The 13,603-nt window shown below is 40.3% G+C and overlaps 1 protein-coding gene across 4 annotated transcripts in view; it reads right to left on the bottom strand.

The window, feature by feature from the left end:
- Positions 1-13,603, bottom strand: part of CPED1 (cadherin like and PC-esterase domain containing 1) — a 272,086-nt gene that overhangs the window by 243,765 nt on the left and 14,718 nt on the right. For all 4 annotated transcript variants that reach the window (XM_043589341.1, XM_043589342.1, XM_043589343.1 and 1 more), the window contains exon 2: positions 421-604. In XM_043589341.1, the coding sequence (XP_043445276.1) occupies positions 421-604 (184 nt within the window). The remainder of the gene's footprint in view (positions 1-420; positions 605-13,603) is intronic.

Below are 13,603 nucleotides of genomic sequence, written 5' to 3'. Positions count from 1 at the left end.
CCATTTTAGAGCCAATCTGTGAATCACATTTAAGCCGGCTTCTCAAAACAATTTCCAGCACATTCTACTTGCAGTCAGATGAAGTGGCAATTTTCTTAAAATATGGAGCAGTTTGGTGCTGGGCAGAACATGTATTCAGGCTCATAAACATAAACATTTTTTATGTAGCATTTAAATATGAACTATGCAAGCCCAAAATGCTACAAAAATATAAACAAAGTAATTTCAGGAATAAAGAAATAGAGCTAAAGAAAGATTGAGAGGAAGTAAAAAAGGAGCCAAATTTTCTTTGATGCAAGAAAGTGGATCATGGGTAAAATTTTGTTTTTATAAATTTCTTTAGGGGGAGATAGTAGCACATTCTAAAAATTGTTTAGCATTGTATGTTAAGCAGCTATGGCGTTTACTTCTTATTCTGACCTTTTTCTAGCAGCCCCGGCCCAAGACCAGCACCAAGCCTTTCTTCAGCGATGACGACCGAGTAGCGATGCTGAGTGAGGAGGTGCTGATGGAGCTGAAACTCCATTTTGCTGTAGGAAGGAGGCCTGTAGAGGACGGCCCTTCTGTCATGGCTCCCAAAGTGTATCTTTATCGATTTCTCGATCTAAAAAAAAAAAGAAAAAGAAGAAGAAAAAGAAAGAAAGGAGGCATAAAAATTCAAGAGGAAAAAGTAGCACACTTTGCCTTGAAGGACATCATTAATGCAAATCAAGGGCCATTCAGAAAGTTACCCTTCAAGTTGTTCTCTGGAAATGAAAGACAAATTCTCTGAAAGGCTGGCAAGGGCAAAAGTGACCTCATAGGCAAGAACCGAAGGTGAATTGAATTTTTCTCTCTATTACAGAGAGATGAAAATTTTAGGCCATTAAAATATAGAGGTCCTGGAGGAATACTGTTGCATAGAAATACAGAACTCAACTCTAGCTGAAAATATAAATTAATAGCAATGCCTTTCATCTGCATTGTGCTTGTATAAAATACTTCCAGCTGCATTATCTTCTAACAGTGCTTTTTAAGTAAACATGGGAGAGGAAATAGACTCAGAGAGGATGGATTTTGTGCTGGAAGGACACGGTTAGGAATGGGGAGAGCTGAGAAGCAATTTCAGAGCCCTCTGGAGATACACAGTGCTGCTTCTCCTCTCAGTCAGAACACAGCAAAATTGGAATGCATCTCAGGGTGGCAGGCTGGGTCTCTGCCCAAGATCCAGAGCATCATAATTTCAGGTTCTTCCTTCCACAGTTTATTGATCGCCCACATAAATATTCCTCTTTCTCACGACAGTGTTTGAAATTCAATTAACAAAAGGGAATTTTCCGATTGACAAAGTAGAAAGAATGCTGATATGTGAGTTCATTATAAGGTGTAATTGTAGACATTGGGTATTTTCCTGAAAACCTGAGATTAAAACTGGATAAAGTAGACATTTTTTTGTTACCGGAAGGAGCAGTGAGATTGGATGGGGGTTTGAGCAAAACCTGGGAGAGACTGAAGAAGAGGAGACGAAGGAATTGGAGAAGGAAGATGAGGGAGAAGAGATAAAAAACAAAATTGGGAACCCAAACTACGTTTAGTGACACCTCTGAGTCGAACTGTCCGCTTTATGGATCTAAATGTACCACATGCCTCTTCACTACTTAAAGTTCTTTATTATTTCCCATTAATGATAGAATCAACTCCAAATCTTCATCAAGGAACACAAGGTCATTCAAACTTAAGCCCTGTCTTTCTTCTCTGTTCATATCACACTCTTAATTATTTCCATTCCTGATCCCACCCTGTTCCTTCATACACATACCTGTGTCTTCTACTTAAATTCCTTTTTCTCTCTCCATTTGTCCATCTGGCTAACTCTGAATCAAACATCACCTCTTTTGGAAAGTTTTCATTGAAATGCACCCTTTTATTAGCACTTAGGAAAGGAAATGTGCATCTCTCCCTGATGTGAGCTCATTACAGGCAGTATGCATGTACGCAGAGGACGTGTTTAATAAATGAAGATATCTATGAAATTAATGAGCCATAGTGGTCTATCAAGATCTTTGAAGATATGTATGAAGATACATATGCAAAGAAAGAGGAAACAGATTTAGGTTGTAAACTCTCCGAGGGCAGGAACTATATCCTATTTTTCACTGCATACGAATTATCTCCATCTGTAAATGGATTGACAAAGCACAATGACGTGCAGAAAAACACAAACTCTGGAGAGACTGCTGGGTTTGAACCCCCTGGTTCTGCCAGAACTATTTATGTGACCTTGGACAATACCTTCCTCCTAAGGGTGCTGTGAGAACTAAAGGGTTAACGTTTGTGACTGGCTTAGAACTGTGCATGGTATACTATACACATAGAAAGACCATCTATGTTTTTTAAATAATAACATAAAAAACAAAGAATCAGAAAAACTTTCTGAATCTGAGCTCTGCCTGGCACACAGTAACATAAGCTTTGAATACTTGTGTAGTGGATTTAATAGAAAGGAACAGAAACTAGCTAAGCACACGTCCCCTGCATGGTACTTTGGGCAAACATGATTGATTAGATACTTTCCCTTGTTAAAGGATATTGTGTTTTCTTGATAATGAAACTATTTAAACTCAAAAATTTAACTGCCTATTGGGACACGATTCCCCAGCCAATATCATTGTTTGTCATGGTAAACTTATTAGAAGGAGTCTTTGAAGCCAAAAACAGTTGAGCCTTTGTCCACAGGAGTTAGAAGGAACCAGTATCCCACAGGAGGCCAAAATAAACAAACATGCATCTAGGTGCAAGGGGAAGACAGATGCTTCCAAATATATCGTTGTCACTCAAGCAAAATGCAGAGTGCCCAGAATTCCCTTCTCACATTATTTTCTTTCATAATCACAGGATGCTCCTCTCTATTACAGCTGGCTCAAGTAGAGCAGTGATTTCACATGAGGTGAGTGTATTTTCAAACTTGACGTTATTATTATTTTGAAAGATACACCCCTCCCTTCCCCCACCCCCCCCCCCCGACCAGGATCAGTTTAAGCCACAGCCATGTGGCTCTTGCCAGTATATCTTACAAAAATATATTTTAAATAAAGTATAATAAGTGGCCATATTCTATAATAACCTTTATAGCATAGACTGACATTTTCGCTCACATCTCAGACTACAGAGAATAATAGGAAGCGAGCTTGTCAGTCAAATTATGTTGTATTACCCTGTAATACAAACTGCTCCTGTCCTTGTCATATTTATAACAGACTGTATCAGCAAAATGGCCCAATACCAAGGGGCAAGAACGCTTTTAGCTGGTCCAATGACAGGTGCACACACTGCATATGCGAAATAAAAACTACATGAACAATTATGTCAACCACACCAGCAAATGCAGGATTATCAAATGCCGAGAGAAGCACTTTGGGAACTGAGAGCTCTTGATTACTCCTACAATTCTGAAGATATATTTTTAGTGAAAGAATTTAACCTAGCCACCACTACCGCAACTAAACTTGAAACTCGCAGGCCTTCTGAGAAGACTTAGGAAAGAATGAATGTTACTGGATGTTGACACTCTGAGCTCCCAAGTCACTTCCCCTTCTCCCTTCTGGAAAGATCTGAAAAACTGTCCCTCAGAAATCACTTTGCCAGACTACATGAAAGTTATTTTAAAACTAAACACTTACTATTTTTATTGGAAAAACGTCAACATCTGAAACTTTTATACCACCTTAAATAAAGCAAAGGACAGAGTGTTGTAATAAACGACCTGGAGTGTTAGATGCAGCAATGTGGAGGATGAACAGGAGAGGAGTGGGGATCAGAAATCTGGATTTAAATTCAGAGTCTGCCTTGCTTCATCCACTGGGGAGAGTTGTTTTATCTCTCTACATCAGAGTTTTCTCATTCGTATAGTTGAAATAACAAATCCTACCTCATGAAGTTGTAGGAGGAATTAAATGAATTTGCTATCTAAAGGTATCCAACACAGTGTCCCATTAACAAACAATGTTAACTATATGTGATTAAACTGAGTAATATTATATTTTAATTCTGCTTTTCCACTAAGAACTCTTTCTTTTCTCAATGAGAGAGAGAGAGAGAGAGAGAGACAGAGACAGAGACAGAGAGAGAGAGAGAGAGAGAAGCAAAGGGAGAGAGAGAGAGAGAATCCACACTCAGTTGCAGAGCCCAATGCAGGGCTTGATCCCACAACCCTGGGATCATGACCTGAGCTGAAATCAAGAGCCAGACACTTAACCAACTGAACCACACAGGCACCCCTCCCTTAAGAATTCTATCAGCTTTTCAATTAATATAGTTTTGTCTCTGTCATAAAAACCATTTCTGCAATAAGCTATATGCATCCATATATCTTGATGTATGTTTTTCTCTATATGACTCATCACCTTTTAATGTAAAAATAGATCTTATTTACTTACTGTGTTTATTGTCTGTCTCCCCAAACCATAAAAGGAGGTAAATAAAAGCATATATTTTTTCTATTTTGTTGACTTTTGTTTCCCCTACCTAAGAATACCACTGGGCACATAATGGGCACATAATAAATATTCTTTGAATGAATGAATACAAACATCTTTTTCTTCAATGTGTAAAAGTCTGGGTTATAAATACTACCATGGAAGATTGGGAATACAAAAGTGGTGAACATTTGTATTAAGAAATTTATTTCAGCAGAATTTCAAATAGGAGCAAGAATGACAAAAATAGAATTAAATGTTTGAGCAAAGTAATGAATTTGCAGCAAAAAAAAATCAAATAAAGAGCTGTATTATTAAAGTACCATGTTTCTCAGTTACTTATAGTATTAAAAAATCTTCACCAGGACTTAACACAAAAAGCAAGAAATGCAGCTCTTTAAAATATAGAAGGGATGAAAAATAAAACTTGTTTTTTTCCACATGACAGATTTTTTTTCTAGATTTATTAAAGTAGCCATGTATTTATGACACCTTTTGATGCTCTAATACAAATAATATAGTAGACCTTGGATGTGTGTTATATATAACTAAAAGTAAAATTGCCTTGCTGGTCTCAATCTTTGACATTTTAGAAATATTGCGGAATCTATCATAGTGAATTATGCTTTAATTTTTCCACGATAAGAATAAAATAGGGATTTTTTTTACTCATTGGTGAAATTTATACTTATTTTAGAGAATTCAAGAGATAAAACTGAGTTTCTTGGATGCAGGTCCTCTACATTTTCTACTTAGAAATTATTTATAATTGCAGGACAGTGTAGGAACCACAGGTTTCCCGGATACGCAAACAGAGCCTCATGAGAAACTTCCTCCATAAATGAACGTTTAGTTAAGTCTGCCTTTATCTCACAACTGATTCAACTGAATCTCAAGCCCATGATGGAGTAAACACACAATTCTCAGACCTACTCCATGACACTGAGGGCCTTCTGACTACACTGGCAAACTGTGCCTTGGGGCTACTGACTATCCCAAGAACATCCAGTGAAAAGCAAGTTTGCTCATCTGTGCCTCTATGTAAGTTTTAAACAATGACAGAGAAACAAAAGCAATAAGGCTTCAATATAAAAAAGGTGTATCCTCAATATAGCTTTGATAATATGGCACCTACTTAAACAGCTATTCCCAAAACCCATCATCACCTATCTCTCAATCTATCTTTCCCTTTGGCACGCTTCACAATTTATAGTAACATATTATTACTTGTTTAGTGTCTGACCTTTATACAAATTTTCATGTTTCCTGAAAGCCTAAATGTGTCTTCTTTTAACCATTGCACATACAGCTTACTACCAGTTTCCAGTAAAAGGGAATGGATGGATGAATGAGGAAATGAATGAATGGATGAATGCTATGTATGAGTTCATTGTTTGTAAACACATGCATGCCTTTTAATTATTTTACTATGAGGTGAAAATATCCACTAGAAACTTCTCAGTGGAAGCTTTGATATTTGCATCTCAAGCCATGAAATATCTATGACTTCTTCATCCCTAATGCCTGTCTCCTCCACTTTACTACAGTGGCTGCTTGAATGGCCATAATCTTGGACTTTATGGTCCCCAAACACCCCCACCTCTGAATGTATAAAATGAGATATTCCATTCTCTGGTCACATTCAAGTATTTCCATCTCATTTATTCTCAACATATCAGTTCTTCGACACTAGTCTTTCCCGCTCATGCCAACTTTCTACTAGCCTCTTTTTTACCTTCTCTCTGTGCAGCCTGGATCCCCTGGTCCAACACTCCAACAACTCCCTACCCAGAATATGAAATTATCCCCTTGCTCCACTGGACATGCGTCACATTCACATGGCAAAGCTTCAAGCACGGAAGAGTTGGGGACATGGCGGTTAACAAGCCAGACAAGTCTTGGCCCCCACAGAGCTGACAGCCCATCAAGGAAAGCAGACATAAACAACTAGTTACAATAATTATGACATGCCATGTAAGCTGAGAGGACTAGGGTGCCGTGGAAACTCTGAGACCCAAAGATCTCAGCAGCCTGCCTGTCCTGCACCCGGGCTGGGTTGCTGAGAGCTGCTGGAGAGAAGTGTCCAGTGGACAGATTCTGGTTGGCAAAACCAGTTCCGTCTTCAGGGCTCCCAGACCATCCCACTATGCTCTTCACTGCTCAACTCTCTCTCACATTCTCCATAGTGACTAACTTTCCTATTCTCCAGCTACCTTCTTATTTTTACAGAAAACTGCCTCCCATTCACAGTGAAATTTCCACTGCTAGAAGGAAACACACTGATTTAATTAAATAGCCTCTGTTTTGTCAAACGCATAGCCTATCAGCACGACTAACATTTCCTCCTTTCTTCTGACTTCCACACGAGAAACCTGTCCTCCTTATCCATGGCTAATCGCTCTGATTATTCTCCAGATTCCACAAACCCCCTTCCTCTAGGCAACAAACCTCCTTCCAAATTCTACCCTCAAATCCCTGAGAATTTCATCCATCTTTTCTCCTTCTCCTGGATCCTTAATATCTTTTCCCTCTTGGCTCTTTCTCAATGTTTATTCACTCACTCACACTCATTCGTCCACTTACCCATTTAATATTTTTGAACGCTTTCTATATGATAAGCATAGTTCTAGGCTCTGAGCAATGTACCAGTGAAGAAACTTGACAAAGCTCTATCCCTCACTGAGTTCACATTTTTAAATTTTTTTAATGTTTATTTATTTTTTTGAGAGAGAGAGAAAGAGGGAGAGACAGAGAGAGCGTGAGTGGGGGAGAGGCGGAGAGAGAGGGGAGCAGAGGATCCGAAGTGGGCTCTGAGCCCGATGTGGGCCTCAAACTCATGAGCTGTGAGATCATGACCTGAGCCGATGTCAGGCACTCAACCAACTGAGCCACTCAGGTGTCCCTGAACTCACTTTTTAGTGGAAGGAGTGATAAACAATTAGTGAATCATGCAAGGTAAGTACCTGCAGAGAAAAGATCTCTGGTCTGGGTAAAGTGTTAAAGAATGACTGAGGTGCTCTTTTAGATGCTGTTACTCGCATGTATTACAAATGTTGTGTGTGAAAGCAAATGAGAGAAGAAAGATAATTCTTAGAGGGAGAGAAAAGATGGGCAGAGAAATTAAAACAGGAAGTCCTTCAAGGTCAGTACCATATGTACTTTTTATTGTGGATGGTAAATATAGCCAGATAGGTATCAAGTAACTGGCAATGAGGACAAAAGTGTAGGTAATACATCATTACTCATTATCTTTTTAAGTACCTAATAGGAAACCAAAACCTAATAAGTAGTAGAGAATTTAAAAGTTGGTAACTTTATGCTGGTCTTTCTACCTAGGTACAACCTCAATGAATTCTGATTCCTTTTACTAAAAGCCATAGCAGGGAAGAGGCAAATGAGGAAAACTGGGAGGGTGTTTTATTGTTTTATTTTGTTTTCCGGATCGATGGGCATCCTAACAGAATGCCAGAAGGCAGACTTTTACTTCCTAAGTGATAAAATTTCCTAAGAACTATATGCCATCATTTCCATAATACAGAAAAGTTGTGGGTTTTTTTAAAGTTTATTTATTTATTTTTGACACAGAGAGCTCCAGCGAGGAGGGGCAGAGAGAGAGAGGGAGAGAGAGAATCCCAAGCAGGCTCCTAGCTGTCAGCATAGAGCCCGATGTGGGGCTCAGACTCATGAACCGTGAGATCATGACCTGAGCCGAAACCAGGAGTCAGACGCTCTACTGACTAAGCCACCCAGGTGCCCCCGAAAAGTTTTTCAAAAATGTTAGTACTCAGTGACCTGGGCGATCAAGCTATAAGATGGAGACATGACACCTGTCCTAAGGAGGCACCGAATCACATGGGGGGAGCATCATCGGAAATGCACTGGGAGGAGAAAGGCAGTAAGTTCTGTACTGTGGAGCCTCATTTGTGATAGAAAGAAGGAGAAGCAGCAACAGGACAAATCACGGTGAGTGTAACTAAGACAGAGGTAAAGTACAGAGGATGAAACCTTCCAGAAGTGGGAAGAAAAGTCCCAAAGAAAGGATTGGCCATGAATTTACTTGGTATTAAGTAAACAGGAAGGGAGGCTAGAAGCCTGACATATCAGAAGAAAAGCGGGCACAAAGGAGGAAAATGGAAGAGAACAGCACGACAGACCCTGACCTGGCCATCCTCAGCTAGAAAATATTTAATGATAAATAATGTCATATTGCCCGAATCCGCTTGGAAGATCTGAAATACTGAAACTTAAGGGACATGTAATGATTTTTGCTTAGCAGTAAAGACGTCCCACCACATCTATAAAATCCGAAGGTCGACCCTGAGAATTCCCACGTCATCCGTATGTTAAATGCCCAGGCTCCACACTCACAACAGGGAACCACGCTGTGCCTTTCTAAATGGGGCACAAGTACAGAGTTTGTGCAGCTGGAGGAAAGAGGAGCTGGAGGAGAGAACTGGAGGAAAGAAACTGCCCAGCAGAGGGCAAGTTGCAGGACAGAAAAGAGAAGGTGGACTAAACAGCTCCTGGGCTCTTGAGGCTCCAGCGAAAGTGCAGCTTCAGCCCTGCGCCCCAGGCTAACCCTCACCCGTGGCGGGAATCTTGGAGAAACTAAAAATGAAACCGAGAACACAGGAACAGGGAGAAAATCTCAGCCATTTCCACCAATGTGGAGGAACTTCTATTCCCTTCTCTGCTTCTCCTAGTGTTTCTCTTTCTCTTTTCTAGCTGCTTGGAAAGTCATGGGAAGCCTCTGTTTCAGCTTCCTCTGGAGGTTTTTCCTCCAACTAATTCAAGGCTCCCCTTTGGTTGTGGTGCCACCCACGAAGCACAGCTGTGGGTCTTCAATGTACTGATTGCTGCAACTTTACAGACATAACAAAGACCCAGCAGAGATTACAGAACCCCAGGGGTAGCTGGGAGATGGTGCTCATGATCGCGTCCTTTGGAGATATCTCTAAGAATAAGATAAAGGTGAAAACGAGTTTGGGGGAGAATGTAGATTGCTTTTCCTTTAGGCACATTTGATTTTATTTCCTATTTCGGATCAAATAAAACCACTCATGAGGGCCCTTCTTTTGTCTCTTCTCCTTCCTTCTGCTTTCCTGACCCCACACTCTTCTCGCTTCCCAGGCTTTCCTTAGTCTGACAAGCTCATGGAATTTAAGAGGGGGAAGTCATTTTCTTCCCATCCTCAAGCCCCGATCACGTTTGCAGGTTTTAGAGCAAATATTCTCAAGCCCCCTGAACCTTATCACAGTGTCCGCAGTAGCCTGAAGGATATCCGTAATGAAGAAAATATAAAGTTGACAATCCACAATTGTGAAACACCAAGCAGAAAACAAGGGGAGACCTTGTTCTTTTGAAAAATGTTAAAATAATAGCAAGTCTCTGTCCCCTGGTGCCCAAACAACCAGTTAATTCAGCAATTCAGTCTTAAAATAGTAAGTCCCTACAAAAACAACGTAACAGACAGGAAAGAACACTGGGGTCATTACGGCAATATCAATACCTAAGCATCATACAATCTACCAAACATTTTTATAGATGCCAGAGACTAGTTTGAGTCTTTGCCAGCAACTCCCCAAGGCCTTCTAAATCCTGGGTTTCCCCTCTACTTCCCGCCTTCCATTCATTATCTGCTAATACCACTTAAACTCTACTTGATGTACTTCACTTTCTTCATCTGCAAATGAGTACCAACCTCTGTCTTACTTTTCATGCTAGTGGAAGGGTTGAAGGAGACTCAGTGAGGATAAAAGCAGTTGAATATACATAGCACCTCATAAATGTAAAGCATATTAAATATCTCTTAAAGAAGTTATTGCATAAAAGAACCTCTTGACAGACGCTGGGGTGGCTCAGTCGGTTAAGTGTCTGACCTCATCTCAGGTCATGATCTCATGGTTCATGAGTTTGGAGCCCTGCATCAGGCTCTGTGCTGACAGCTAGGAGCCTGGAGCCTGCTTCGGATTCTGTGTCTCCCTCTCTTTCTCTCTCTGCCTTCTCCTGCTCATGCTCTGTCTGTCAAAGATAAATAAACGTTAAAAAAAAAATTCAACCATGTGATTTCGTAGGGGTTCTGTCAAATTACAAGCGGAATAGGATAAGGTAGTATTTATATAGTAGGGACATTAACACATTTACACATAATCAGTCATTTCTAATATTTCTCTTTCATAAATACTCAGTGTTACAGCAAACGTATTATGAAAGAAAAAGGCCATTGATATCATATATAAAATAGACACACTTTTTAGATTTTGGGTGCTAGATAAAAAATTAAGCACTATGTTAACTATGTAACTAAATATGATTTAATTTTACATTTCATTATAATGTTCTATAAATAAATTCACAACTGGGATATACAAAGTTCTCTAGCACGTTACACTCCCTCGTTTTGGCTGAGAAGTTAATGGTCACCATTGTCTAGTCTTAGAACCTTCCATAGCATTCACCTAGGAAATTCCCGAACTCCTCGTTTGCATTTTCCATTTCCATCTTCATTTTCTTCTCTCTGCCTCTCTCTGCCACAAGGCTAGCTGCTAACCTGCCCACCACCAGCCCAGTTTATGATCTCCACTGTCCTCCTAAGCCCTGTAGTCGTCTCTGCACTTCAAAACTGCACCCACAGGGATCCCAGGCTTCTGCAGCCAGCCACCACAATAAAATGTGTGCTGGCCAGCCGAGAATCTGAAAGAGCACCAGAGTGAACATGACCCACTCTGCACAGAGAGTCCGGCCTTAAAAAAAAAAAAAAAATATATATATATATATATATATATATATATATATATATTAATATATCTGCCAGAAGTACAGGTAGAATTCAGGTGCTGAGGTGGGGATTGAGAGTCTCCATCCACTGCCTGCCCAGTCACCACATTCAGACCCCCCAAGAGAGGAGGAGGGGCTACTAAACTCACTTCAGTTAAGTGTCTAATGTCAATCCCATGCAGATAGATATCTGGCTCCTGCCTCTCACTACTCACAGTACTCTTTGGCTCTCAGTACTCACAGCCCTGTAGCAACCAGATGATCCAGATTCTTACCAGAAATCCCGTGTCCCCATGAACTGGACAGATGGTTAAGGATGGAAAACCAATATCCTCCCTTTAGGTGCCCCTCCATTTCCAGGGTGGCAAAGGCCAGCTGCAGTGCTTGGTTGAATGGCCACGGGACAGAGGCCCACACCTCACAAACCCAGAGAGACTCTGCCTCATCCTACCCACGTAGGGCACAAAGCCTTAGGATTAATGGAGAAACAAGTGTTAAATATGCAGGCACCACGCTCTGCATGAAAAAAAACATCCTGCCTTAAACGAAATTTACACACGAAGTTTCCTCACGCACGTTTTTTTGGCTTGGCACCCATTCTGCTTTCTTGCTTACTCGGAGCACTCTTGCGGTGGTTGGTGCTCCATGGCCTCCTCATCTTATCCCTTCAGCTCACTAAGGCCAGTACTAATATACAACCGTGACTCTCCTTGGGGACTACCCTGGGTAACATGTTCCCAGCCTGACTGAGCCCTAGGAAACCTCCTTTCCATGCTTCCCCTCTAGAAGCCTCCACCTGGTCTACCCTGGTCCTGCTCATGCTGCCACATGCTACAATATTACACCAACACATCATAACACAATCTCACATATTCCCTTCAAAATCTATCTTAGAGCTTTCCAAATTACATACTCACTCTAGAATGCTTAAGTATTCGATGGCCAACTTTTTGCTTTAAAAATCAAAAATTGGCAGGAAATGATAATATCTAGTAATACCACAAAATAAGCACTATCTCCAGAGGAAGGAGTAAGACATCATCTAATACTGCTATCAAATTTTCAGCTCCCTAAACTCTGTAATTCTTCCCTTAGGGGATGGATTATGTTGCAGAATAGCATTTGGCTTTCTTGTATGACTGGCTAGAAAAATGAGTTCCCTTCCTAGAGGTACAGTTTATTATTAAAGGGTCCAGCAAAGGGTCTCATAGGCCAGACCTACAGAAGAAACCATCTCTTCTAATGTAATAAATTGCTTTGGTCTTTTCAGGAAAGTGAGGACATCTTATAAACTGAGGAAGACCTAGATGGGTTGTTTGGGGAGAAAGAGTTTAAAACTCCAGCTGAAAATACAAAAGAAAAATTTAAGGACCAGTGGCACCACAGGAATCCCTAAACTAGACACACAGCATGAATTATACTAGATCCCATTGATCCATTCACTCAACTTATGTGCCAGGCACTGTCTAAACCTGATCCCTGCCCTGATCCAACTGCTAGTAATTCATTAGAAGATTTTGTTTAAATGCTAGACTTCACAGGGGGTAGTTACATCATTATTAATTCTTGGTTACTTTTTCAGGTTTTTTTTCTAAGAATTGTATTGAGGACCATGTGCAATCATTGGAGTATGAGAAATCTTCTCATTTATATCACAGAAAAGGGGCTTCCTTTTAAAATGTCATTATTTTGGGGTGCCTGGGTGGCTCCGTTGGTTGAGCATCCACTCATGATTTTGGCTCAGGTCATGATCCCAGAGTCATGAGATTGAGCCCTGTGTCAGGCTCCACGCTGAGCATGGAGATGCTCTCTCTCTCTCTCTCTCTCTCTCTCTCTCTCTCTCTCCTTCTTCCCCTCTCCCCCACTCAAGCTCTCTCTCTCTAAATACTACTACTATTACCACTACTAATAATAATAAAATGAAATGTCATCATTTTATATTAAAAACCGGAGACAGTTCTAGCTTCCTAAAGTTTCTATTTCTGACAGAATATATTTTCACAAATACATTTTATCTGTTCTCCACCAAACAAGTTTGTTTAAAGCAGACAAAATATTGCTTGAACCATTGTTTCCTTAAAAGAAAAATAATCTGTTTACCTCCTTTTCCCTCATCTTTATCTTCTCCACACAAAAAAAGAAACAAACAAACAAAAAACACACTACCACCACCGCCACAACAAAAACACCTCTGCCCCAAATCTATCCATTTTTAAAATAGCTAATGTAGCGCTAAAATATTTGGACAAGTAAGTTTAGCTTGTGCAAATGAAGATTCAGATGTGTTATTAATATTTTCATTGTTTATGAGAGAGAGAGAGAGAATAATAAAGGGAGGAGTGAGGGGAAAACCCACTTGAAATCACTTCTGC

Source organism: Prionailurus bengalensis, chromosome A2 (assembly GCF_016509475.1).
Source record: "Prionailurus bengalensis isolate Pbe53 chromosome A2, Fcat_Pben_1.1_paternal_pri, whole genome shotgun sequence".
In the NCBI taxonomy this organism is placed as follows: Eukaryota; Metazoa; Chordata; class Mammalia; order Carnivora; family Felidae; genus Prionailurus; species Prionailurus bengalensis.
The sequence above is the reverse complement of the archived record's forward strand: the minus strand, read 5'-3'. Positions and strand labels throughout refer to the sequence as shown.